Raw genomic sequence first — 24,174 nt, forward strand, 5'->3', positions numbered from 1 at the left:
GATAATTTATTAAATTAATGTTTGAATGAATATGATTAACTATATAAAAATTAAACTTCATTTGCATTTAATCTGAATAGCTTGTCTAAAACTTTAAAGACTTGTTCTATTTTTCACTACTTTATATTAAGGAAATATTTATATAAAGCTGTGTTAGGAGGCCTAGGTAATCATTTTTTGTCTCATTAGCATTAGGGCTAATTAAGTTTGGTAAGATAAAGGAGAGGACTGGTTTCTCACTGAAATGGCCTGGGCCAAGCAGCGTGTCTTCTGTACTGCTTGTATGTGGTCAGGGAAAGCTAGCTTTTCTAGCTCCTCTAATCTTATATATTCTTTTTTTTTCTGAGATAGGGTCTCACTCTGTCACCCAGGCTGGAATGCAGTGGCATGATCATAGCTCACTGCAACCTGCAACTCCTGGGCTTAAGTGATCCTCCTCCCTTGGCCTCTCAAAGTGCTGGGACTATAGGCATGAACCACTACATCTGGCCTTATCTTATATATTCTTGATTGACCTATCCCTGCAATTTTTAACTTTTAGAATTGTAAGTTAGATTCATCTGTCCCAGTTACCTCCATTTTACAGTTTGAGGAAAAGAAAGCCAGAGAAGTTAAGCAAAATACAACTGTTGTCATATTTAAATTTTGTCTAAAGCAGAATTCAGTGTAATAGTGGTTACATACTCCTCTTTCAAAGTTCTAGGATGCATTTGATTATCATTAGTAGCTAAGAGACAGATAACCATCAATTTAAAGGTTTTATATAGATGTAATAAATATACAATTATGTATTTATAATAGCAATATCTTATTTAAAGGTGTTACACTATACAGCACAGAGTAGGTACTCAATAAATGTCTAATAGAGTGGGCAAATCTATGCTAAGATATTAATATATCAGTTGCTAAATGTCACCAATTTTAGTTACTAGATGAATTCTGAATAAAAGATTATTTTACATATTATTTTACAAGATTGGAGAAAGATGAAGATCAATTGAAAATACTTACCATGGAGCTTCAAAAGAAATCAAGTGAACTCGGTAAGACTGAGAGAATATGTGTACTTTGATGATATTAGCTAAGTATGAAGACATAAACACTATTTTAGAATAAGATATAATTTCTCCTCTGTCATTTGCCAGTAGTGATTATTTGATAATTTTTATATTTTAATTTTGAAGATAGCAAATTTAAATGTGAAGAAAGACTATACACTTTTATCATGCAGTTAATAGATATCTACAAGTATAAGAAGCCTAAAAGAAAGTTGGTATTCTGTCTTCATCATTTTATAATCCAGAGGCCTTAATTCTTAGTGAGAAATGTCTATATTTTAACTGAATTTTGAAATTTCATTGCTTTGTCATTGTTGGATTATGAACTATACATAGGAAAATGTGATCATATTTTGCTATATGGTGGTATTAATATTCAACCAACATTCATGGCCAAAAGAGAGAGTAGTTCTGTATAGTAGTTATTTTGTGAATTTAAGACCATGTAGTTAGCTAATGCTAATAACCTACACTTCATATTTGTCAATCTTCACATCTACAAATGTGGAGAATTACAACAATACAATAGATTTTTATTCAGTTTCAGTGAAAAAAATTATTTCTTTAAATTGAAAACATTCATGAATTGACAGGTATTTTTCTAAAATACCTTATAACTTTCTGTAAGCTTAATTAGCTTTGAAAACTAGTATAATTAAAATTATTGCAATATTGTCTAATATCTAAAATGTGTGCTTAACATTTCACAAGTAGTTAGGCTGTTTGAACTTTTGAACCATATTTATGCTTTTCCATTTGCAATGTGTAATTTTCAACTATGAAATAACTCTTAATCATCCAAAATTGTACTATCCAATGCAAATGATTTTTATTTTCTTAATATTATTTTATATTAAAATGGTTGTAATATGAACCATTTAGTTTTTTATTCTTCTTTCAGAGCATAAAGTACTGTTTTTGTTTTTTTTAATTTTTTTTAAAGTACTGTTTTAAGTCATTGTATAGATCTTTTTTTTTTTTTTATTAGGGGAGGGGAGGGGAGGGGGTAGATCTACTTTCTTTAGAATTGCTTAATTAAATGTTGTAGACTAAGGAATAATTTTGATCCTTAAAATATCTTTTTTTTTTTCTTAAAATATCTTTAATGGATGTTTATTTGTAGCAGTTAAGTATAATATTGAAATTAGGTGGCTATTTATCATATTAAAATTCAATTACAACAATGTAATTTTCTCATAATAGAGCTTTAATACATTATGAGAAGCCTGAATTAGGAATTCTAGAATTTTATGAAATAGTACTATGTGTGTTTTTTAGCATTGTCTTATATGTTGTAGGAACGTATACAAAAAGTAAAGTACCATGCTCTTGAGAAATCTCTAATTATTATGGGAAAAAGATTGAACATATAAAGCCATTAGAGCAATGGTGTCCAAAATGAGGGTGAGCAAAAATTTCATTAGGAAAAGGGAAGAAAATATTACAACTACTATTTCTATTTATTTTTTATGTTTTACATATATTTTATAATGAGTAATATACTGCATATAAATTTATATAAATATAAATATGCATTTGTATTTATACATATTTATTTGAGCTGATGCTCATAGATTTCTTATTGAGGGAGATGTGTTAATGCTGATGCCAAGAGGAATCCTAAGATATCAATGTAGACTACATATTTGGGGAAGGCTTTATGGAAGAGGTAGATTTTAAAAGTAGACTTAAAGTATATAGAGGCTTTGGATAGTTGTAGAGGATGATAGAGTGTAGAAAACATTGTATATAGGAGAGTAGCATTAACAATGACATAGGTACTCAATGATAATTTCCTTCTTTGGCTAATAGTATAGTTCTCCAAACCAGAAACTTGGAGGGTATTCTATACTCTTCTTTCTCCCTTATGCTTCACTTCATTTTTTTGAGCAATTTTTATTTTTATTATTTATTTTTTCAAATTCAGGTTATTATGGGGGTACAGACATTTTGGTTACATGTAATGTATTTGCCTCACCCAGGCCATGGCTACCAGTATGTCCTTCCCCCACACAGTGCACTCTGCTTCTATTAGTTGTGGGTTTATTCCCCCCACCTCTCCACATGACCAGCACCCAGTGAGTATTACTACCATGTAAATACCTTAATGTTGATCAGTTAGTACCAATTTGATGGTGAGTACATGTGGTGCATGTTTTTCCATCCTTGTGATACCTCACCTCCAAGTATGGGCACAATCTCTATCCAGGATAATATAAGGGTGCTAGTTCACCATTATTTTTTGTAGTTGAGTAGTATTCCATGGTATACATATACCACATTTTCTTAATCCACTCATGTATTGATGGGCACTTGGGTTGTTTCCCCATCTTTGCAATTGTGAATTGTGCTGCTATAAACATTCAAGTGCATATGTCTTTATCATAGAATGTCTTTTTTTCTTTGGATAGATGCCTAGTAGTGGGATTGCTGGATCAAATGGTGTTTCTATTTTTAGCTCTTTGAGGTATCTCCAGATTACTTTCCACAAGGGTTGTACTAATTTGCAGTCCCACCAGCAGTGTAGTAAGAGTGTTCCTATCTCCCTAAATCTACACCAGCATTTGTTATTTTAGGACTTTTTGATAAAGGCCATTCTCACCGGAGTTAGATGATATTGTAGTTTTGACTTGTAGTTCCCTAATGATTACAAATGTTGAGCACTTTTTTATATGTTTGCTGACCATTATTCTGTTTTCTTTTGAAAAGTTTCTGTTCATGTCCTTTGCCTATTTATTGATGGGGTGGTTTGATTTTTTCTTGGTGATTTTCTTAAGTCTATATAGATTCTTGTTATCAGCCCTTTATCAGATGTGTAGAAAGCAAATATTTTCTCCCATTTTGTAGGTTGTTTATTCACTCTAATGATAGTTTCCTTAGCTGTGCAGAAGCTTTTTAATTTGATCAGGTCCTATTTGTTTATTTTTGTTGCTGCTGTAATTGCTTTGGGAGTCTTCTTCATAAATTCTTACCTAGGCCGATGTGTAAAAGAGTCTTCTCAACATTTTTTTCTAGAATTCTTAAGGTTTTGTGCCTTAGGTTTAAGTCTGTTTTTCATCATGAGTTGATTTTTGGGAGAGGTGAGAGGTGAGGAGTCAGTTTCAGTCTTCTGCATGTGATATCCAGCTTTCCTAGCACCACTTATTGAATAGAGATTTTTTCCCCCAATGTATACTTTTGTCTGCTTTGTTGAAGATTAGATGACAGTATGAGGATGGTTTTATATCTGGGATCTCTGTCTTATTCCAAAGGTCTATATCTCTGTTCTTGTGCCAGTACCATGCTACTTTTTTTACTATAGCCTTATAGTAAAGTTTGAAGTCTGGCAGACTGATGCTTCCCAATTTGTTCATTTTGCATAAGATTGCTTTGGCTATACGAGGGCTTCTCTGGTTCCAGATGAAGCACAGAATTATTTTTTCTAAATCTGTAAAGAATTATGGTGGAATTTTGATAGGGATTGCATTAATTCTGTAGATCACTTTAGGTAGAATGAACATTTTAACAATATTTATTCTACCAATCCATGAGCATGGTAAGGATTTCCATCTGTGTACATATTCTACAATTTCTTTTCTCAGTGTTTCATAATTCTTCCTATAAATATCTCTCAGCTGCTTCATTAAATATATTCCTAAATATTCAATTTTCTTTGATGCTATTGTGAAAGGTGTTGTGTCTTTGATTTGATTTTCGGCTTGACTGTTATTGGCATATATGAATGCCACTGATTTGTGTGCATTTATTTTATATCCTGAGACTTTACTGAATTCATTTATCAATTCCAGGAATCTCTTGGTTGAATCCTTGGGATTTTCTAGATATAACAGCATATCATCAGCAAAGAATGAGAGTTTGACCTCTTCTGCCCTCATTTGGGCAACCTTAATTCCCTTCTCTTGTCTGATTGCTCTGGCAAGGACTTCCAGCACTATGTTGAATAGAAGTTGAGATAATGGGCAACCTTGTCTGGTTCCAGTTCTAATGCTTTCAATTTTTCCCAGTTCAGTATGATGTTGGCTGTGGATTTATTGTATATGGCCTTAATGATTTTAAGGAATGTTGCATCTATGCCTATTTTGTTGATGGTTTTTATCATAAAAGTATGCAAAGAGTTAGCTTAAGAAAAAGTAACTTCTTTTTTTAAGTTTACAATGAAGATTAAAAAGTCAAATGTTTTGATAATTGATGAGTTGAAGGTAAAGGCACATTCTGACATCATTCCAAATATATTTTGTGTAGATTTATTTGCTTATTTTGCTTCCTAAACTTTGAGCTTCTTTAGCTGTTGAATTAAATTTATAGAAACATTACTATTAATATTCCTTATCATTTTGCTTAGTTAGATTTGGACTAACTCTATGCCTTACCATGTTCTAATTGCATTTAATATATCTCTTTTGATTTTTCCTTTTCAGATAGTTTTATTATTATTTCTTTTCTTGCCTTTCCTATTCTTTTAATATCAGCTTTTACATATTTATTTTTTTATTTTTGCTTATTTTAGAAGAGATGACTAATTTTAAAAACAACAAAGAAGTAGAACTTGAAGAATTGAAAAAAGTCTTGGTAAGTATAGTCTTTTCCACTGATACGGAAAATGGCGGGCGCCGGGACTCGGCTGCTTGCCACCTCCCCGTAGTTCCGCATCTCGGTGGGCCAGTGCTGCACGTGGCCAGTTGGAGGGCACACAGCCGCCTGGGACCCTGCGTGTCATAGGGACCCTGCATGCTGGAATGCCCCCAGGCCCACTGCTGCTGCCTGTTTCCGGCCATGCTGCTTGCGTGATCCTGATTGGGTAATTTTTGAATCCCACTGTTTTTGATTGGATGTTAAAGCTTGTTGCTGATTGGATGTTAAAGCTTGTAGTTGATTGGACGCTTCTTGAGCCCTACCAAGGGTATAAAAGCAGGGGCAGAAAGGGCAGGAAGGGGAGAACATATCGGAAGACGCGAAGGGAGCTGTAACACTAGGTGTGCTGAGCCTGCTGTTGAAGAATAAAGGCTGTTCTCCAACTCTTCGTGTGCCGCTCGGTTCTTTCCTCAGTCAAATGAATAAGAGCTCTAACAAGACTGTAACGCTAGCTGTACACACTGCTGCAACACTACTAATATATAGCAATTACTTTTCAAAATAATATTGATTCACAACATGGACAAAGCAGAGAAAGAATTTTAAAAAAAGAAAAATAATATTGAATCCCTTGACTTAGACTCTTACGCTATAAATCATTTATGCTGATTTTTTTCAGTGAAAATATTAACAAAATAGATTGTAAGTAAAGCTATATTCTTTTTTTTTTTTTTTTTCGAGACAGTCTCATTCTGTTGCCTGGGCTAGAGTGCCATGGCATCAGCCTAGCTCATAGCAGTCTCAAACTCCTGAGCTCAAGTGATCCTCCTGCTTCAGCCTCCTGCGTAGCTGGGACTACAGGTGTGAGCTACCACACCTGGCTAATTTTTTCTATTTTTAGTTGCTTGGCTAATTTTTTTCAATTTTTAGTAGAGGTGGGGTCTTGCTTTTGCTCAGGCTGGTATTGAATCCCGGAGCTCAAGCAATCCACCAGCCTTGGCCTCCCAGAGTGCTAGGATTATAGGTGTGAGCCACCATGCCTGGTTACTATGTTCTTAACTATACCAATTTTTATACATCTTGTTAACTGTCTTTGTCAAGGTGTTTATATTATTTGAATATGTGTTTATGGTACCTTTAAATAAGATTAAATATTCATGTTATGTAGATGATTGTAAATTTGGTACTTTGGGATGTTGTGTCTTTGATATCTTTGAGCCACAAAGATGGAATTTGGAAAAAGATATGTATGATTTATATTCAGTACCTATGTTTAGTGTTCAGGTAGAATCATGTTTAATGAATTTATAAGTTAAGTCTTCACTATATTTTAATTGACTACAGGGTATAGAGCATGACTTGGCAAACTCTTTCTGTAGAAGACTAGATAGTAAATATTTTAGACTTTGTGGGCCATATATGGTCTCTCTTAATTCTCTTCTTGTCTCTCTTCACCTCCCCTACTTCTCTCTTTTATTATTAACAACTTCGTAAAAACAAAAAACTATTCTTAGCTCAAGGATCTACAAAAAGAGACTGCAGGCTGAATTTGTCTTGCAGGCTATAGTTTGCTGGCCCCTGATATAGAGGACAATATTGTTTATGACTTACAGATATTTAATTTTGTGTTTATCTATCACATCTCTACCTGATTTTGCAGCTCCTAGTTCTTTCATCCCTTGGAAAGTATTATTTTAAAATGTTTGTCCTTTCTTCATTGAATTCTTTATGCATAAACTTTTTAAACTATTAATAATGTTCTTCATTGCTTTCAGATTTGCTAATGCATATGTATACTTCAGGTCTCAGCTTAGATGTCACTGCTTTACAAAACCTCTCTTGACATTCCAGAATAGGCTTAGGTCTTTGTATGGCTTATTTCCATAGCATTTTTAATTTTTACTTTAAAATACTCATCACAAATAAAATTATTTTGGGTATTATTGAAGGCTTTATTCACCTTTTTAGACTCCTCTTTACCTCGCATACTAGATGGCACATAGTAGGTGCTCAATAAATAAATAGTGGAATGAGTAAGTGCTCTAATAAGAGCTAAGAGCCTATGTCCTGTTTACCCTGTAACTGTGATACTTAGCATAGAGTCTGACACTTTGCAAGCACTTTATAAATATTTGTTGAATGAATACTATAGCATTATTTTTAGTAAAAGATTTATTCCTACATGGACACAGACTGGCTTGGGGTTTTGTTATTGTGAACAGCAATAGAGCATAATTAATATCATGTTTCTCAGGATCAGAATGCCTTGATTGGTATCCAGCTCTTTACTTGCTAACTGTATGACCAAGAGCAATTTACCTAAACTCTTGATACCTCAGTTTTTCTGTCTATGAAGTGGGGGAAGTAATTATACATATTTTATAGGGTGGTTGTGAGGAATAAATAATTCATTTACTCATTTAATAAAGATTTATTGAGTTCCAATTATGCTATACTCTGTGGATACAGTGGGAAGCAAATGGATGCATATTCTTCCTTCATTGGACTACAGTCATCAAATAGTCACACTTAAATTTAATCACTCATTGAAATGTAATATTACAATGGTCACAAGGGCAATAAAAGATTAGTTTTCAGTATAATGAAGGCCTGTAATAAAGGGATTTGAACTAGTTAGGGAGGTCAAGAGAGGCTTTTTCAGAGAAGTAAAGTTGAACTGAAATCCAGAGAAAGAAGGAAATGCAGCATATCAGGGAGAGCTGAGATTCCCAATACCCAGGCTGTGAACCAGTACCTGATAAAGTGGCCTGTTAGGAACCAGACAGCATAGTAGGAGACAAGCAGCTGCTGAGTGAGCAAAGCTTCATCTGTATTTACAGCTGCTCCCCATTGCTCGCCTCACCACCTGAGCTCTGTCTCCTGTCATCAGTCACTGTCTCCCATCACCCCTAGATGGGACTGTGTTATCGCAGGAAAACAAGCTGAGGGTTCCCACTAATTCTGCATTATTGTGAATTGTATAATATTTCATTATACATTACTATGTAATAATAATAGAAATAAAGTACACAATAAATGTAATGCACTTGAATCATCCCCAAACCATCTCTTCTACCCTAGTCCATGGAAAAATTGTCTTCTATGAAATGGTCCCTAGTGCCAAAATGGTTGGAGACTGCTGATGTAGTCAGAGGAAACATTACATACAATGGTTCTTTCATGGTAGGGAGTATGGTGAGTATAAGATGGAGATGGAATGAAAGGAAGAGTGTAGTATAAGATGAGGCTAGAGAATTAGGTAGTAAGAGCCTATCAATTCATGGCCTTGTAAATTATATGAAAGGAATTTTGTATTTATCTTAAGAGGAATGGGAAGTTCTAAAGAATTTTAGCAGGGAGTGACTTGATCAAATTTGCATTTTGAAAAGCACATTTGACTTGCAGTATGGAGAATAGTATATTAAAATAGAACACTTAAGAGTAGACAATCACAGTAGCCAGAGGAAAGATGGTGGTAGCTTAGGCTGGGGGGGTGATCATAGTAGTGAGAAGAAGTGGATGGTTTATTTAAATACTTTGGATTGATGTGGAGTGATATTTATTGCCATTTGTTGAAAATACTCTTTTATTTCCATTGATTTGCTTTTGCACATTTATACAAAAAATCAATTGGTCACATTTGTATTGGTCTATTTCTGGATGCTTTTCTATTCCCTTGATGTATTTTGTCTCTCTATTTGCCATTATTGGAGTATTTTGATTACTGTAGCTTTAATAATAAGTCTTAGAATGGGGTAATGTGATTCCCCCACCATTTTTTGTCATTTTCAATATTGTTTTAGCTATTCTAGTGCCTTTATCTTTCCATATTAATTTTAGAATTAGCTTGTCTACATCTAAAAAACCTTTGCTGGAATTTTTATTGGAACTGTGTGAAATATATAGATTAATTTGAGTTGAAATGATTATGATGTGGAGTCTTTTACTACATGAACATGGTAACTGTTTCCATTTATATAGATCTTTATAATGATTTCTTTCATTAGCATTTTGTAGTTTTCAGCATACAGATCCTGTACATGTTATGTTAGATTTATACTTATGTATTTCTTTTTTTGCAGGTTTTTAAAATAGTATTTAAAAATATATTTTTTCAATTGTACATTGCTAGTAGACGAGGATATGATTGCTTTATCCACTTGTATCCTGTGATCTTGCAACATTTACTTGTTAGTTCTGAGATTTTTTATAAATTCCCTGGAATTATCTATGTAGACAATCAGATTGTTTGCAAATAGGGACAGTTTTTATTTCTTCCTATCCAATCTACATGCATTGATTTCTTTTTCTTGCTTTATTGCACTGGCTTGGTCTTCCAGTGTGATGAATAGGAGTGGTGAGCATGTACATCTTTGATATCCCAATCTTGTGAGAAAAACATATAGTGTTTCACCATTAAGGATAATGGTGCTTGCAGGTTTTTTTGTAGGAAGTTCCCTTCTAGTTTACTTTGTGTTTTTATTATGAATCAGTGTTGACTTTTACCAAATGCTTTTTCTATGTCAGGTAATATGATAATGTGGTTTTTCTTCTTTAGACTGTTAATATTACATTGATTGATTTTCAAATATTGAACCATCCTTGCATTTCCAAGATTAACCCTACTTGGTGTTGTGTATTATTATTTTTCTATAGTATTAAATTTTGTTTATTGATTTTTTTGTAGAAGATTTTTATGTTTGTGTTCATAAGAGACATTACTATGTAGTTTTTTTTTATGTGTGTACTGTCTTTGGTTTTGGAAGACGGTAATGTTGGCCTCGTAAAATAAACTGGAAAGCACTTGTTTCTTTTCTGTTATCTAGAAGAGATTGTATAGAATTGTTTTTTCTTTTTTAAATATTTGGTAGAATTCTATAGTGAAAATATTTGGCCTAGAGATTCCTTTTAGGCAAGGTTTTTAGCTATGGATTTAATTTCTTTCATTGTTATAGAGGTATTTAGGTTACTTGTTTTATCTTGAGTGATTTTGATAGTATTTGGTTTTCAAGGAGTTAGTTCATTTCATCTGAAGTGTAAAATTTCTGTGCACAAAATTGTTCAGAGCATCTCCTGTTCTCTCTCTTTTTTTTTTTTTTGAGACAGAGTCTCGCTTGTTGCCCAGGCTATAGTGAGTGCTGTGGCATCAGCCTAGCTCACAGCAACCTCAAACTCCTGGGCTCAAGAGATCCTCCTGCCTCAGCCTTCCAAGCAGCTGGGACTACAGGCATGCGCCACCATGCCCGGCTAGTTTTTTCTATATATATTAGTTGGCCAATTAATTTCTTTCTATTTATAGTAGAGACAGGGTCTCGCTCTTGCTCAGGCTGGTCTCGAACTCCTGACCTCGAGCAATCCGCCCGCCTCGGCCTCCCAGAGTGCTAGGATTACAGGCGTGAGCCACCGCGCCCGGCCCTTGTTCTCTTTTTAATGTCTATGAAGTCTATTAGTGTTACCTTTTGTTTCACTACTGATATTAATTATTGTGTCTTTTCTCTTTGTCAGTCTTGATAGAGGCTTATTAATTTTATTGATCTTTTCAAATAACAAGCTTTTTGTTTCATTGATTTTATCTGTGGTTTTTCTGGTTTCAGTTTCATTGGTTTCCGCTCTTATTTTTATTATTTCATCTCTTCTGCTGGCTTTTAGTTTATTTTGCTCTTTGTCTAGGTTCTTAAGGTAGAAGCTTAGATTATTGCTTTGAGACCTTTATTAAAAGCATTTTAATGAGGTAAATGTCCTCTAGTCATTTCTTTAGCTATATTTCACAAATTTTGATATATTATATTTTTATTTAGGTTAAAATATTTTCTAATTTCTCTTGAGGGTGGTTTTTTGATCCTGGGATTATTTAGAAAGCTGTTGTTTAATTTTCATGTATTTAGAGATTTTCCTGTTTTATTTTTGTTGTTCATTTCTACTTTAACTTAATTATGGTCAGAGAATATACTACTTTTTTATTTGTTAAGGTTTATTTTATAAATCAGGATATATCTTATTGAATGTTCCATGTGTACTTGAAAATAATTTGTATTCTCCTATTGTTAGAGTGTTCTATAAATGTCAGTTATATCTAATCAGTTGATGATGTTATATGTACAAATCTGATTTTTATTGATTTTTAAAATCTAGTTCTATTCTTTATTGAGAAAAGGGTATTAAAACTCCTATGATTTTGGAATTTCTATTTCTGTTTTTAATCCTGTCAATGATTGTTTCATGTATTTTGAATTTCTTCTATAAGTCTCACATCTGTATATAACTATCATATCTTCATGATGAATTAACTATTATTAAATGCCCTCTTTATCTCTGATAATCTTTTGTCTTGAAGTCTATTTTAACTGATAGTGTTATAGCCACTCCATGTTTCTCATGCTTATTGTTTGCATGATATATCTTTCAATATTTCTTAGTCTTTATATTTTTAAATATGTCTATAGATGTAACTTGCATGTAATTGGGTCTTCTTTCTTTATCCACTCTGATAGTTTCTGCTAATTAGAGAGTTTAGGTCATTAATATATTTTAAAATTTTTGTTTAAATGCTGATGTGGTTAAATTAGATTCACCATTTAAAAACTTGTTTGTTCATTTAGTTTTGTACCTCTGTTTAACACTGTATGCCTTCTTTTGAATTATTTGATATTTTTTGTATTCCATTTTAATATATCTATTGGTATATTATCTATACCTCTCTGCATTTATTTCTGCGGTTGCTCTAGGGATTACAACATGTATATATTACTTCTCTACATTGAGTTACTATTGTACCACTTCATGTAAAATGTTGAAACCTTTTAACTATATATGTCCCTTTATCTACCTTGTCCTTTATATTAGAGTTGTTGTATATATATTACACCTACATGCATTTACATCCTCACAAGACAGTGTTTTGATTTTTGCCTTAAGCAGTCATATATTTTTTAAAGGACTTAATAGGAAAAAATAGTCTTTTACATTTACCATGACATTTATTAATACTAGTTTTGATGTTCTTAATTTTTTCCTGAAGATCCTAGTTCACCTCTAATTTGTTCTCCTTCAGCCTAAAGAACTTCCTTTAGCATTTCTTGTAGTGTGGTTCTGCTGGCAACAAATTCTTAGTTTTTTTTTCTGAATATGTCATTTATTTAATCTTAATTCCTAAAGGATATTTTTGCTGGAAATAGAATTGTGAATTGACAGTTTTTTCTTTCAGCACTTTAAAGATGATATTTTATTGTCCCTATTTTATAATGAGAAAGCCACAAATATACTGTCAAGATTTTCTACTTAACTTGGTTTGTCAGCAGTATGTAAGTGAAGTTGTATTATTCTTTTTGTGATTGGCTGCACTTCATAAATCTTTAATTCCCTTCAAATATGGAACGTTTTGGCCAACATTTGTGAGTATGATTATATATCTGTTTGTCTTTTTATATTATTCTGTAGGTTCCTAAGGTGCTATTTATTTTTATTTCAGTTTTTTTCCTCTCTGTTATTCATATTGGATCACTTCTATTGTTCTGATATTCAAATTCACTGGCACTTGCCTTGTAATCTCCATTGTGCTCTTAAGCCCATCCATGAACCTTTTTTACCATTTTTTAAATTTTTATTTGGTTTATTTTCTATTTTTTCCTTAGATTTACTATCTTTTTATTCATTTCAAGAGTATTTCCTGTACCTGATTGGGTATAGTTATAATATGTGCATAAAAGTTCTCATCTTGTAAAGCTTTCACACTTTGGTTATACTGAAGTTAGCATATGTTGGTTGCCATTTTCCTTGAGAATGTTGATATTTTACCAGTTCTTTGTATGTTGAATAATTTTGGATCATATTGAAGACTTTGTGAAGGTTATGGTATGTAGACTATAGGTTCTATTATATTCTTCTGAATAATGTAAATGTTTTTATTAAAAAGTTAGTAAACTAGTTTCTTTCTTTTTCTTTTTTAAAATTTTTTATTTTTTCATATTATGGGGGTACAAATATTGTTAGGGTTACATATATTGCCCCTGCCATTCCTCCCCACCCCCACCCCCCCCCGCCTTACCAAAACGTCAAGCATGTCCACTCTCAAGTGGTGCTCATCGCCCTATTTTGTAAGTGTAAATTCTTCCCCTCCTTCCCCCTCCCATTTGCCCACCACCCGATAAAAGTTTGTTTGTTTGTTTTTTCCCTTTTTTTTGACCTTTGGGTTACATTGTATATCTTAGCCTTTCCCTTGGAAGGGTTAGATGTATTCCCTCTCCCCCCCACTATGCTCACCACAACCCTAAGATGTGTATCCCCCCTCCCCCAAACCCTAGTGGGGACTATCCCCATTTGAGCATCATAGTTTTAATCAGTCAGTACCAATTTGATGGTGAGTAGATGTGGAGCCCGTTTTCTTGATCTTGTGTCACCTCACTTTGGATAATGGGTTTAAGCTTAATGCAGGATAGCATAAATGGTGCAAATTCACTGTCATTTCTTAGAATTGAGTAGTATTCCATTGTGAGCATATACCAAATTTTAGTTAACCACTCGTGAATTGACAGACACTTGGGTTGTTTACATGATTTTGCAATAGTGAATTGTGCTGCCATAAACATTCGGGTGCAGATGTCTTTATAGTAGAATGTCTTAAGCTCTTTTGGGTAGATGCCCAACAATGCTATTGCTGGGTCAAATGCTATTTCTATATCTAGCTGTTTGAGGTATTTCCATAATAAGTTCTGTCTCACCTTCTGTGAATGACACTTCAAATCTCAGTTTAATTCTCTGAGCCTTTGGTGAGCTGCTTTTGAGTCTGTATATGAATACATGCTTCACAGGTTGGTTTTAGATTTGTTTAGTGTTCATATGTGGAATTAGGAGATTACTTTCTCTGGTTCCCTGCTCTGTATGATTTCTCCTTCATATTCTGGCAGTGAGTCATGGTTCCCAGTCCTCCTTTCCCTGCTTCCTTCAGCAAGAAAGATGGTGGAGTTTCTTTTGTAGTTTTAGCTGATTCTACCAGGCTGCTGAGCAGGAACTTCCATCATTGGGACAAAGTTGCCGAAAACTGAGAAATTCACTTGTCTCTCAGTCACTTGTGCTACTTTTTTTTTATTCTTTAGAATCCTTAGTTTTGAGATACACACACACACACACACACACACACACGCGCGTATACTACACACAAACATATATCACACATACAAACATATACATATATATATATATTTTTTGTGTATGTATGTTTTGTCCAGAGTTTAGTGGTTTTTGTCCAGAGTATAGTAGTTTTCAGTAGTAGAGTTAGTCTGTAAGTATGAGGTTATAATGACATTCTAAAAGCTGGAAAACCGTTTCTATTTTTTTAATCTGTCAAATTGAGATGCAAACATCTAACTTGCAGAGTAGTATAAGAAATAAAAATATATTTAAAGCGTCTAATTAGGGTTAGGTATGTAGAAATTAGTCAAAAGTGTGATTATTGTCATCATTCTATCTCCACAGTCCTTGACATAATTTAAACTCTTCTCATCTCCTGTTTATTTTTACACAGTAGTCTCATAACTGATTTTCTCATTACGTCCACACTACTTAAGCTTTCTTCTGCCCTATTGCTAGTATTATCTTTTACAGTCACAAATATGATGATGTTATATTGCTGTATTAACTTTTAATGGCTCCACATTGACTACAGATAAAATTCAAAATCTTTAACTACAATTAGTAGTTTTTATAGTTAATTATATAGGACCTTTTATTGTTAGGCTTGTCATAAAATTGTTGTGACCTCATCCTTGAGTAAACAAAGTAAAAAGTGAGTTCATATATATATACTGTGTTGAATAGCAGGGGGAATGGTTGGCAATTAAGCACCAGATCCTTTTGTAGTTCATAAGTTTGATGGTGGGGTTTTCACATTCATGTATGAGATATACCTCTCTCAAACTTTGCTACAACATTGGCACATTACCTGTCTGACATGGATAAAAAGAAATTAAGTACTTATAACAGAAGAATTAATGGTTGTGTTATACTTGCTCAGTTTCTAGAGCTGTGCTGTCCAGTATGATAGTCACTAGCCAAATGTGGCTATTAAAATTTAAATTAATTACAAATAAATGAAATTTAACAGTTACTCAGTTTCAATAGCCATATTTGAAGTACTCAATAGCTATCATATTGTACAACACAGAAAATGATTCCATTGTTGCAGAAAGTTGTATTATACACGGCTTATCTAATCTAGAGCAGGCTTTGACAGAATTTTTCTGTAAAAGGTCAGTATTAAATCTTATAGCCTTTGTGGGCCACATGGTCTCTGTTACAGCTATTTAACTTTGCTGTTACAATATAAAACAGACACAGACAATATGTAAACAAATAGATGTGGCTTTATTACAGTAAAATTTTATTTATAAAAACAGACAGTGAGCTCGATATGGCCTGTAGGCTTAGTTTGCTGAGCCTTGGTCTAGAACATTGGGTTAAATTCTTGACTCCTTGTTTAAAACAGTGTGTTGACAAAGTGAGCCCATCCTGAGGGAATGAGGTAATTCAAAATCATTTCTTAAGAAGATGATACTAAGAAGTACTAGAGATTTTAGAATAGTTAAGAGAAAACTTAGGGAGTGATGATACTCTCTTCAAAAATGAGTCAGCTATCATGTGAGAAAAGAATTAGTCTTCTCCTACATGATTATGGAAGGAAGAATAATGACCATTGCATAAAAATTATAGGAAAGCACATTTTAGTGCAATATAGGGACAAAGAAGATTGATAGAATAGTGAGTGACTACCTGCTTGCTAATAATTTGGAGTGATTTATGCATAAGATAAGGGTTGAATTCAATGAATTGTATGACTTTTTAAATTAAAATTCTATGGCTTTTGTGCCAGGGCTCTGCTTATTAAATTCTCTGTCATCATATTTAGTTTTTGAGTTTCCTTAATATTGAGTTATTTTCTCCTTTTAAAGAATGTTAGCCAAGGAGAAGCTCATAGTTCTTCCCACAACTCTATTTGGGCAGTTTGATTATTTTTAATATGTGTATGTTTTGGTTCTCCTGATTTGTTAATGTTTTTAATTAGGCAGAAAACCAAAAGCTTTTAGATGAAAAGAAACAATTTGAGAAGATTGCTGAAGAATTAAAAGGAGCAGAACAAGAACTAATAGGTCTTCTCCAAACCAGAGAGGTTTGTTTAAGGATAAATTTTTATTTCAAATATTTCTTGAATAGGATATAAATTTACAAAATAGATTATGGTATAGCTATTTGTGTTGTGAAAGATTTCTTCACAAAATTCCTTTTAAAAGTGTGTGTTCTTGTTATACTTAATGTACTAATTGATTTAAAGCACATCTAGAAAAACTTTGTTATTATAATGTAGGAGAGAAAGGTCAATATTTAAGATATCAATACAATGTATAATGCTGTGGTTTATAACAAATACATTTTTTGCTGTCTAAAATATTTCTTTTTATTTTTGAGATGAAGTCTCACTATGTTGCCCAGCCTGGAGTGTAGTGGCTATTCACAGGCATGATCATGTTGCACTGTAGCCTTGAACTCCTGAGCTCAAGTGATCCTCTTGCCTCAGCCTCCTAAGTGGCTGGGACTACAAGTGCATACTACTGTGCTTGGCCAAATATTTCTTTTTTTTGAGACAGAGTCTCGCTTGTTGCCCAGGCTATAGTGAGTGCCGTGGCGTCAGCTTAGCTCACAGCAACCTCAAACTCCTGGGCTCAAGTAATCCTTCTGCCTCAGCCTCCCGAGTAGCTGGGACTACAGGCATGCCCCACCATGCCCGGCTAATTTTTGTATATATATATTAGTTGGCCAATTAATTTCTTTCTATTTATAGTAGAGATGGGTCTTGCTCTTGCTCAGGTTGGTTTCGAACCCTGATCTCGAGCAATCCACCCGCCTCGGCCTCCCAGAGTGCTAGGATTACAGGCGTGAGCCACCGCGCCTGGCCAATATTTCTTAATTGGTACATTTAAAGTTTAGTTAGATTCTTAGTTTGTAATACTTTTTATAGTACTAATGTTATAATTTTAGAATTTGTCTTTTATTTTAAAGTATGGTTATTATAATTTATCTTTTGGCCGGCGTGGTGACTCACGCCTGTAATCCTAGCACTCTGGGAGGCCGAAGCGGGAAGATTGTTTGAGCTCAGGAGTTGGAGACCAGCCTAAGCCAGAGCGAGACCCCGTCTCTACTAAAAAAATAAAAAGAAATTAGCCAGACAACTAAAAAATATTTATTTAAAAAAATTAGAGCCAAGCATGGTGACACATGCCTGTAGTCCCAGTAACTCGGGAGGCTGAGGCAGTAGGATCACTTAAGCCCAGGAGTTTGAGTTGCTGTGAGCTAGGCTGACACCACGGCACTCTAGCCCTGGCATCAGAGTGAGACTCTGTCTCCAAAAACAAACAACCAACCAAAAATCCTTATCTTTTTATAATAAGAATATGTTAGTTTTAAAGATACTATCTGAATTCATTTCTCCTTAACAGTATAATATTTTAATTGAAATTAATTACTTGGTAGAGTAAAATTGATAAAAATATTTTATAATATGTAAATATAATTCTACTGGTTGAGCTTAGGAATATGAAGATAGAATTTACTTATATTGAATTTGTCATTGCTCATTGTTTTAAAATTATGATTATCACCCTAAATCTACTTAAGTTAAAAATGTTTGACATAACCTGCCAAATTTTTGCCAAAAATATGACTTGATTATACCATGACTATACCTTTTAAGTGAGAAAATTGGAAATACACTTGCCATAGTTATACATGTTTATTTTGCAGAAAGAAGTGCATGATTTGGAAATAAAACTAACTGCCACTGCAACAAGTGAACAGCATTATTCAAAACAGGTTAAAGATCTGAAAACTGAGCTTGAAAATGAGAAGTATGTTTTCCATCTATGTATAAATAGCTTATGTATTCAATTCCTAAGCTTTCTGGTAATAAATAATATTAGTATATTAGTAAATTATGTTCAAAATTTATTTGAATTTGAAATTGTATTTTATTCCTTCTTAAATGTCAAATAATTTACCAGTTTCATTGCTAAGGGAAGTACATATCACTTATGTAAAAAGAATATACCACAAAGTTGAAAACCACTTTAGAAGATCAATGTATTGTTTTTCTTGGAGTTATTTAATTCCCCGTAAAAATGATAATTTGCAATTCTAACTAGTTATTTTGGCTGTTTTGCTATCTTATATAGGTTTATATTTATAAAATGTCAAAATACAAATTCATTTCTTACACTATCCAAATAAAACATTTAATCGAATGATTTCACCTACTTAGTAAGTTTAATTCGGAGAGAAAGTAGGGGAAATAATTATTGTATTATTACTTAGAAATAAATTCAAGAAGCCAGTCTAGTGGTGAGCATGGTTTTTCCCTTTCGGTTGTTTCTCAGCTCTAGATAAAAATGAAAAGTACACAATTTATGCAGCATCCTCTTCCTTCCCTTTTAGTTCTCATTGTCTGTTTCTGGTACCCTATTAACAGTACTTTTTAGGACCCTTCACTAAAATTCATCTATTAACTGAAATCTCGTTTAATGAGTAGATTGGTTAGTTATTTGTACTTTAGTGTAAATTTATGTTATCCTAGGTATATTTTCTTTTCTTTTCTTTTCTTTTCTTTTCTTTTTTTTTTTTTTTTGAGACAGAGGTTCGCTTTGTTGCCCAGGCTACAGTAAGTGCCCAGGCATCAGCCTAGCTCACAGCAACCTCAAACTCCTGGGCTCAAGCAATCTTCCTGCCTCAGCCTCCCGAGTAGGTGGGACTACAGGCATGTGCCACCATGCCCGGCTAATCTTTTCTATATATATTATCTGGTCAATTAATTTTTTTCTATTTATAGTAGAGATGGGGTCTCGCTCCTGCTCAGGGTGGTTTCCATCTGCTGACCTCGAGCAATCCGCCCACCTTGGCCTCCCAGAGTGCTAGGATTACAGGTGTGAGCCACCGCACCCAGCCTATATTTGCTTTTCAACCTTTTGTTGCTCTAGGAAAAGCTTTATGTCCTCTTTCATGAAATTCAGGTATTATTAAGTAGGAGATAATAGGTGCTCCTGAAATCACTCCGTAGAAGCCACATACTCCTCTGCATTCATTTAAAATTGATCCTAGCTGCATCCAAGGCAGCAATAATCTCTCTTCTAATGCAGAACCTTTGGGACCTTCTAAGAGCAGGTTGAATGTTGTGCATGAAAAGTTAAACCCAGTTTTATTTATTTTAATGAACATTTTAAAAATTAAAAAGTAGCTCATGCTCATGGGCTACTTTAATCAAATTACCAGAAGTTTGAAACAATTTTCAAGAGATGGTCTACTAGAGAGAAAAATATATGTGAAGAAAATAATGTACCCTTCAAAATTTGTAGAAAAGTATGAGAGGGATGAAAGTATGGGGAATATGCAAGAAAATTTATTTTATGAAATTTTGAAAACTTATTATAGAAAAACATTAAACATTACAAAGTAGAAGGAATAATGTAATGAACTACCCAGCTTTAGGAATTATTAAACAATGGCCAATCCTGTTTCATTTATCCTCCCATCTCTTCCTTCCTTTCCCCTAAGATTATTTTGAATTAAATTCCATATCATATAATTTCATATGTAAATATTTTGGTATGACATATTTTTTTTAAATAGGCTTAAGAATACTGAATTAACTGCAAGCTGCAACAAGCTTTCACTTGAAAACAAAGAACTAGCACAAGAAACAAATGATATGGTCCTGGAAATCAAGAAACAGCAAGAAGATATTAATGTGAGTTGACAAAGAAAGAACTGGTAACTTATTTTTCTTAGCTATAGACTTAGGGTATTAGAATAGATGACTTCTAAACATTCTTTAAGCTTTAAAATTCTGAATGTTTTAGAGCTGAAACTTTGTTTTAGAAGAAAAATATGCATGCTGATCTTAGATAGTGATAATGGGCAAGAAAGGCTACCCTCTGATAATATATAGATGCTACTCATAGATATTAATCAATTTAATTTTAAGCATTAAGATTTAAAAAAATATTTAGCCAAGAAGTATTTATTAAGACATATAAGACTGTCGAGGATGCAATGATGAATAAGATATCTTTTCCCTTTAAGAACTTATGATTTCATAGAAAAAAATAAATACATAAAATAGCATGTCATGTGTTGTTAGTGGCACAGTGTTATCGGAATTCACAGGATCACTTCTGCTTTAGTTGAGAAGAAATCAATGCTATATTCAGAGAGAACATGGCATTGATTTGGGCCTTAAGAGGTGAATTATGAGTTCAGTAGGTAACATTGAATGGAAAACATTCCTTGAAGCCACAACAATGTGAACAAAAGATACAAGACTCCCAGTAGCACCAGGAAGCAGCAAATAAGACTAGTGGTATTAGCTATTTTATAGAGATTGTTAGGAAAATATTTAAAGTAACACTGGAAAAGTAGTGTGGAACTACCAGTATGCAAGTTAAAAAGCTCATTCTTTTGCTTTACCTATAACTAAATTCATGCTGAAAGATAAAGGTCTTAAATATTAGTTTCAATTTTATTTTTGTTGAAACAAAATAATTAATATAAACAACATTGATTATTTCTTTAGAATAGAAAAAAGCAAGAAGAGAGGATGTTGAAACAAATAGAAAATCTGGAAGAAGCAGAAACACAATTAAGGCAAGACTAATGAGTTGGCTTGTTTTGTCTGGAAAAAAATTTTAATATTTCTTTTCTATCGTTAATTTAGATTAAACTTAAGTTGAAAATTGTATAAAGTAAAAATTAGACTTAAATTACTGTTTTGGAATCCTGATTAAAAATAAAATTATAATAATATCTACTTTATACTTAGTGTTGAAACACTGAGATTAGACAAAGTAATTTTAAAACATCATAAAATTGGCCGGGCGCTGTGGCTCACGCCTGTAATCCTAGCTCTTGGGAGGCCGAGGCGGGCGGATTGCTCAAGGTCAGGAGTTCAAAACCAGCCTGAGCGAGACCCCGTCTCTACTATAAATAGAAAGAAATTAATTGGCCAACTGATATATATATAAAAAATTAGCCGGGCATGGTGGCGCATGCCTGTAGTCCCAGCTACTCGGGAGGCTGAGGCAGAAGGATCACTGGAGCCCAGGAGTTTGAGGTTGCTGTGAGCTAGGCTGACGCCACGGCACTCACTCTAGCCTGGGCAACAAAGCGAGACTCTGTCTCAAAAAAAAAAAAAAAAAAAACATAAAATTTCTAATTCTTTAACATTGAATTTAGTACACTAATCATATTTCAGAAAATTTAGAAGAGAAATTTTAAAAAATTACTTCTAATCACATTGGCTATTATAATATTGAGTATTTATACCCACTATATTTTAAAGAATATATTTGGTTCTTGCTTATAATTATAGAGATATAATTTTATATGTGGCTCTTCTACTTAATATTATTTTTAACATTATTCATATTTCTAGGTGTTTTCATAATAATCTATTTTAGTGCCTATGTATCAGCCAATCAAATGATATAATAACATTATTTATTTTAACCATTTTTATTTTTGAATGTTTATATTTTCCAGTTTTTCACTATCATAGATAATACTGTAGTAAACATCTTGTCATATATGAACTTTTTTTTATTTTGAATTTGGTGGGATAAATTTCAAGCAATAAAATTTATTAAGTCACAGGATAATGATTTCAATGACTTAATAGTAAAATAGTTTCCAATAGGTTGTGTCTGCGGTAAACCATGCAATACAACCAACATATGAAAATGCTAGTTCTAAAATGTTTTAATTGATATTAGGTATTATGAAATTATTGATAATTTAAAAGATAAAAATAACTCATGATTTGTAATTGTTATTATTTGGATAAGCTTTGGAATTTTTTTATATTTACTTATTAGAATTTCTTCTTTTTAAAATTATCTGCTTATAGATGTTGCCCTCTAATCTTTTGAGGTTTTTACTGTTTCCTTATTGATTTGTTTAAGCTTTAAAAAAATGTGAATGTTTTATCTGTTTATATTCTATATTTTCCCTAACCCGTGGTTTGCCTTTAACTTTAGAAAATTTTTTGTTATATGGAAGTTTTAAATTTTGTATCACATTTGATTATCTTTTCTTTTGTGATTACACCGTTGCTTTTATGCTTAGAAATTTTTTGCCTGCCTGAAATCAAATATTAATATTTTCTTTAGTTCTTTTAAAAATTTATATATTGATATTTAGTTTATATTTCTTTTTTAAATTACACAACATTTCAAGCCATCAGTTTTCTGAACACAACTGTGAATTTATGACATGGTGTTTGATATGTAGTGTTTCCATGTTCATTATTTTCTAAATCACCTGTTTTAATATTTTAAGTTTCTTTTAAATCCATTCATAACTTAGATGATTTCCAAATATCTGGGTGCTCTTATTTGTACATATATTCTGAAGTATTCAGTTTTGGTGTTTTTGTTTATTTTGAGACAGTCTCACTCTGTTGCCTGGGTTAGAGTGCCATGGTGTCAGTCTAGGTCACAGCAACCTCAAACTCCTGGGCTCAAGCAATTCTGCCTCAGCCTCCCAAGTAGCTGGGACTACAGGCATGAGCCACCATGCCTGGCTAATTTTTTTCTCTATATATTAGTTGGCCAATTAATCTCTTTCTATTTATAATAGAGACGGGGTCTTGCTCTTGCTCAGGATGGTCTCAAACTCCTGACCTTGAGCAATCCGCCCACCTTGGCCCCCCAGAATGATAGGATTACAGGTGTGAGCCACGGTAACCAGCCTCAGTTTTGGTTTCTTACAATTGGTTAAAGAATATTGTCTTTAAAACTTCCTTTTATTTTAAATTATATGAGATCTTGTTTAGACCTAATGTATCTTCTTCATTGGATTGTTTGAGGATTATAGGAAGTAATGTGAATAAAATTTTGAACACTGTGCCTAGCACACAGTCAGTGCTTAATAATTGTTAGCTGTTACTATTTTTCAGATTTGGAAAGCCATCTTTTTTTATACTTCTAATGAATGTTTTTGTCTTTTTTGTTCAATTTTCTCCTTCAGAAGTAGCTGTTATTTATAGATTGAATTTCTGTGATTAAACAACTGTATAGTTTGGGGATAAAATGTAAGATACATTTTAGAGAGAAGCTGCTTTTTATTTAAGAGAATTCAAATTATTTGGATAATACCTTTATGGGAGTAAATATCCTGGATTCAGTTTTTACGAGGCCAGTTATTCCACACGGTTGAACACTATTCCATGGTCATAGGTTATATCCAGCAAGCAACACATTAGTGGTAACAAGGGAGACTACAATTAGAAAAATAGTTTCAAGTATCCATAAAAGAAAAGCCACCATTATTTTCATGTGCAACAGACAGGTTTTTAATTAAATATTTTTGAAAGGGTAATACATTCACATGGCACAAGATTAAAAGGGACAAAGGAGCACACAGGGAAAGAGAAGTATCTTTCTTACCTTTTATCTTCCTGCTATATCTACTTTCCCTCCCCAGAGGTATCATTGTTTCTTGTGTGTATTTCCAT

The 24,174-nt window shown here is 33.1% G+C and overlaps 1 protein-coding gene and 1 non-coding gene across 2 annotated transcripts in view; both read left to right on the forward strand.

The window, feature by feature from the left end:
• The window catches only part of SYCP1 (synaptonemal complex protein 1), a 92,102-nt gene that overhangs the window by 27,235 nt on the left and 40,693 nt on the right, over nucleotides 1-24,174 (forward strand). The window contains exons 15-20 of the mRNA XM_076011021.1: nucleotides 976-1,043; nucleotides 5,566-5,627; nucleotides 16,687-16,791; nucleotides 18,420-18,523; nucleotides 20,295-20,412; nucleotides 21,238-21,308. Of these exons, the coding sequence (XP_075867136.1) occupies nucleotides 976-1,043; nucleotides 5,566-5,627; nucleotides 16,687-16,791; nucleotides 18,420-18,523; nucleotides 20,295-20,412; nucleotides 21,238-21,308 (528 nt within the window). The remainder of the gene's footprint in view (nucleotides 1-975; nucleotides 1,044-5,565; nucleotides 5,628-16,686; nucleotides 16,792-18,419; nucleotides 18,524-20,294; nucleotides 20,413-21,237; nucleotides 21,309-24,174) is intronic.
• On the forward strand, nucleotides 15,474-15,577 carry LOC142869899 (small nucleolar RNA U13). Its single transcript, XR_012918446.1, has one exon. It is a non-coding gene; the product is annotated as a small nucleolar RNA U13 (small nucleolar RNA).

Source organism: Microcebus murinus, chromosome 2, assembly GCF_040939455.1.
Source record: "Microcebus murinus isolate Inina chromosome 2, M.murinus_Inina_mat1.0, whole genome shotgun sequence".
In the NCBI taxonomy this organism is placed as follows: domain Eukaryota; kingdom Metazoa; phylum Chordata; class Mammalia; order Primates; family Cheirogaleidae; genus Microcebus; species Microcebus murinus.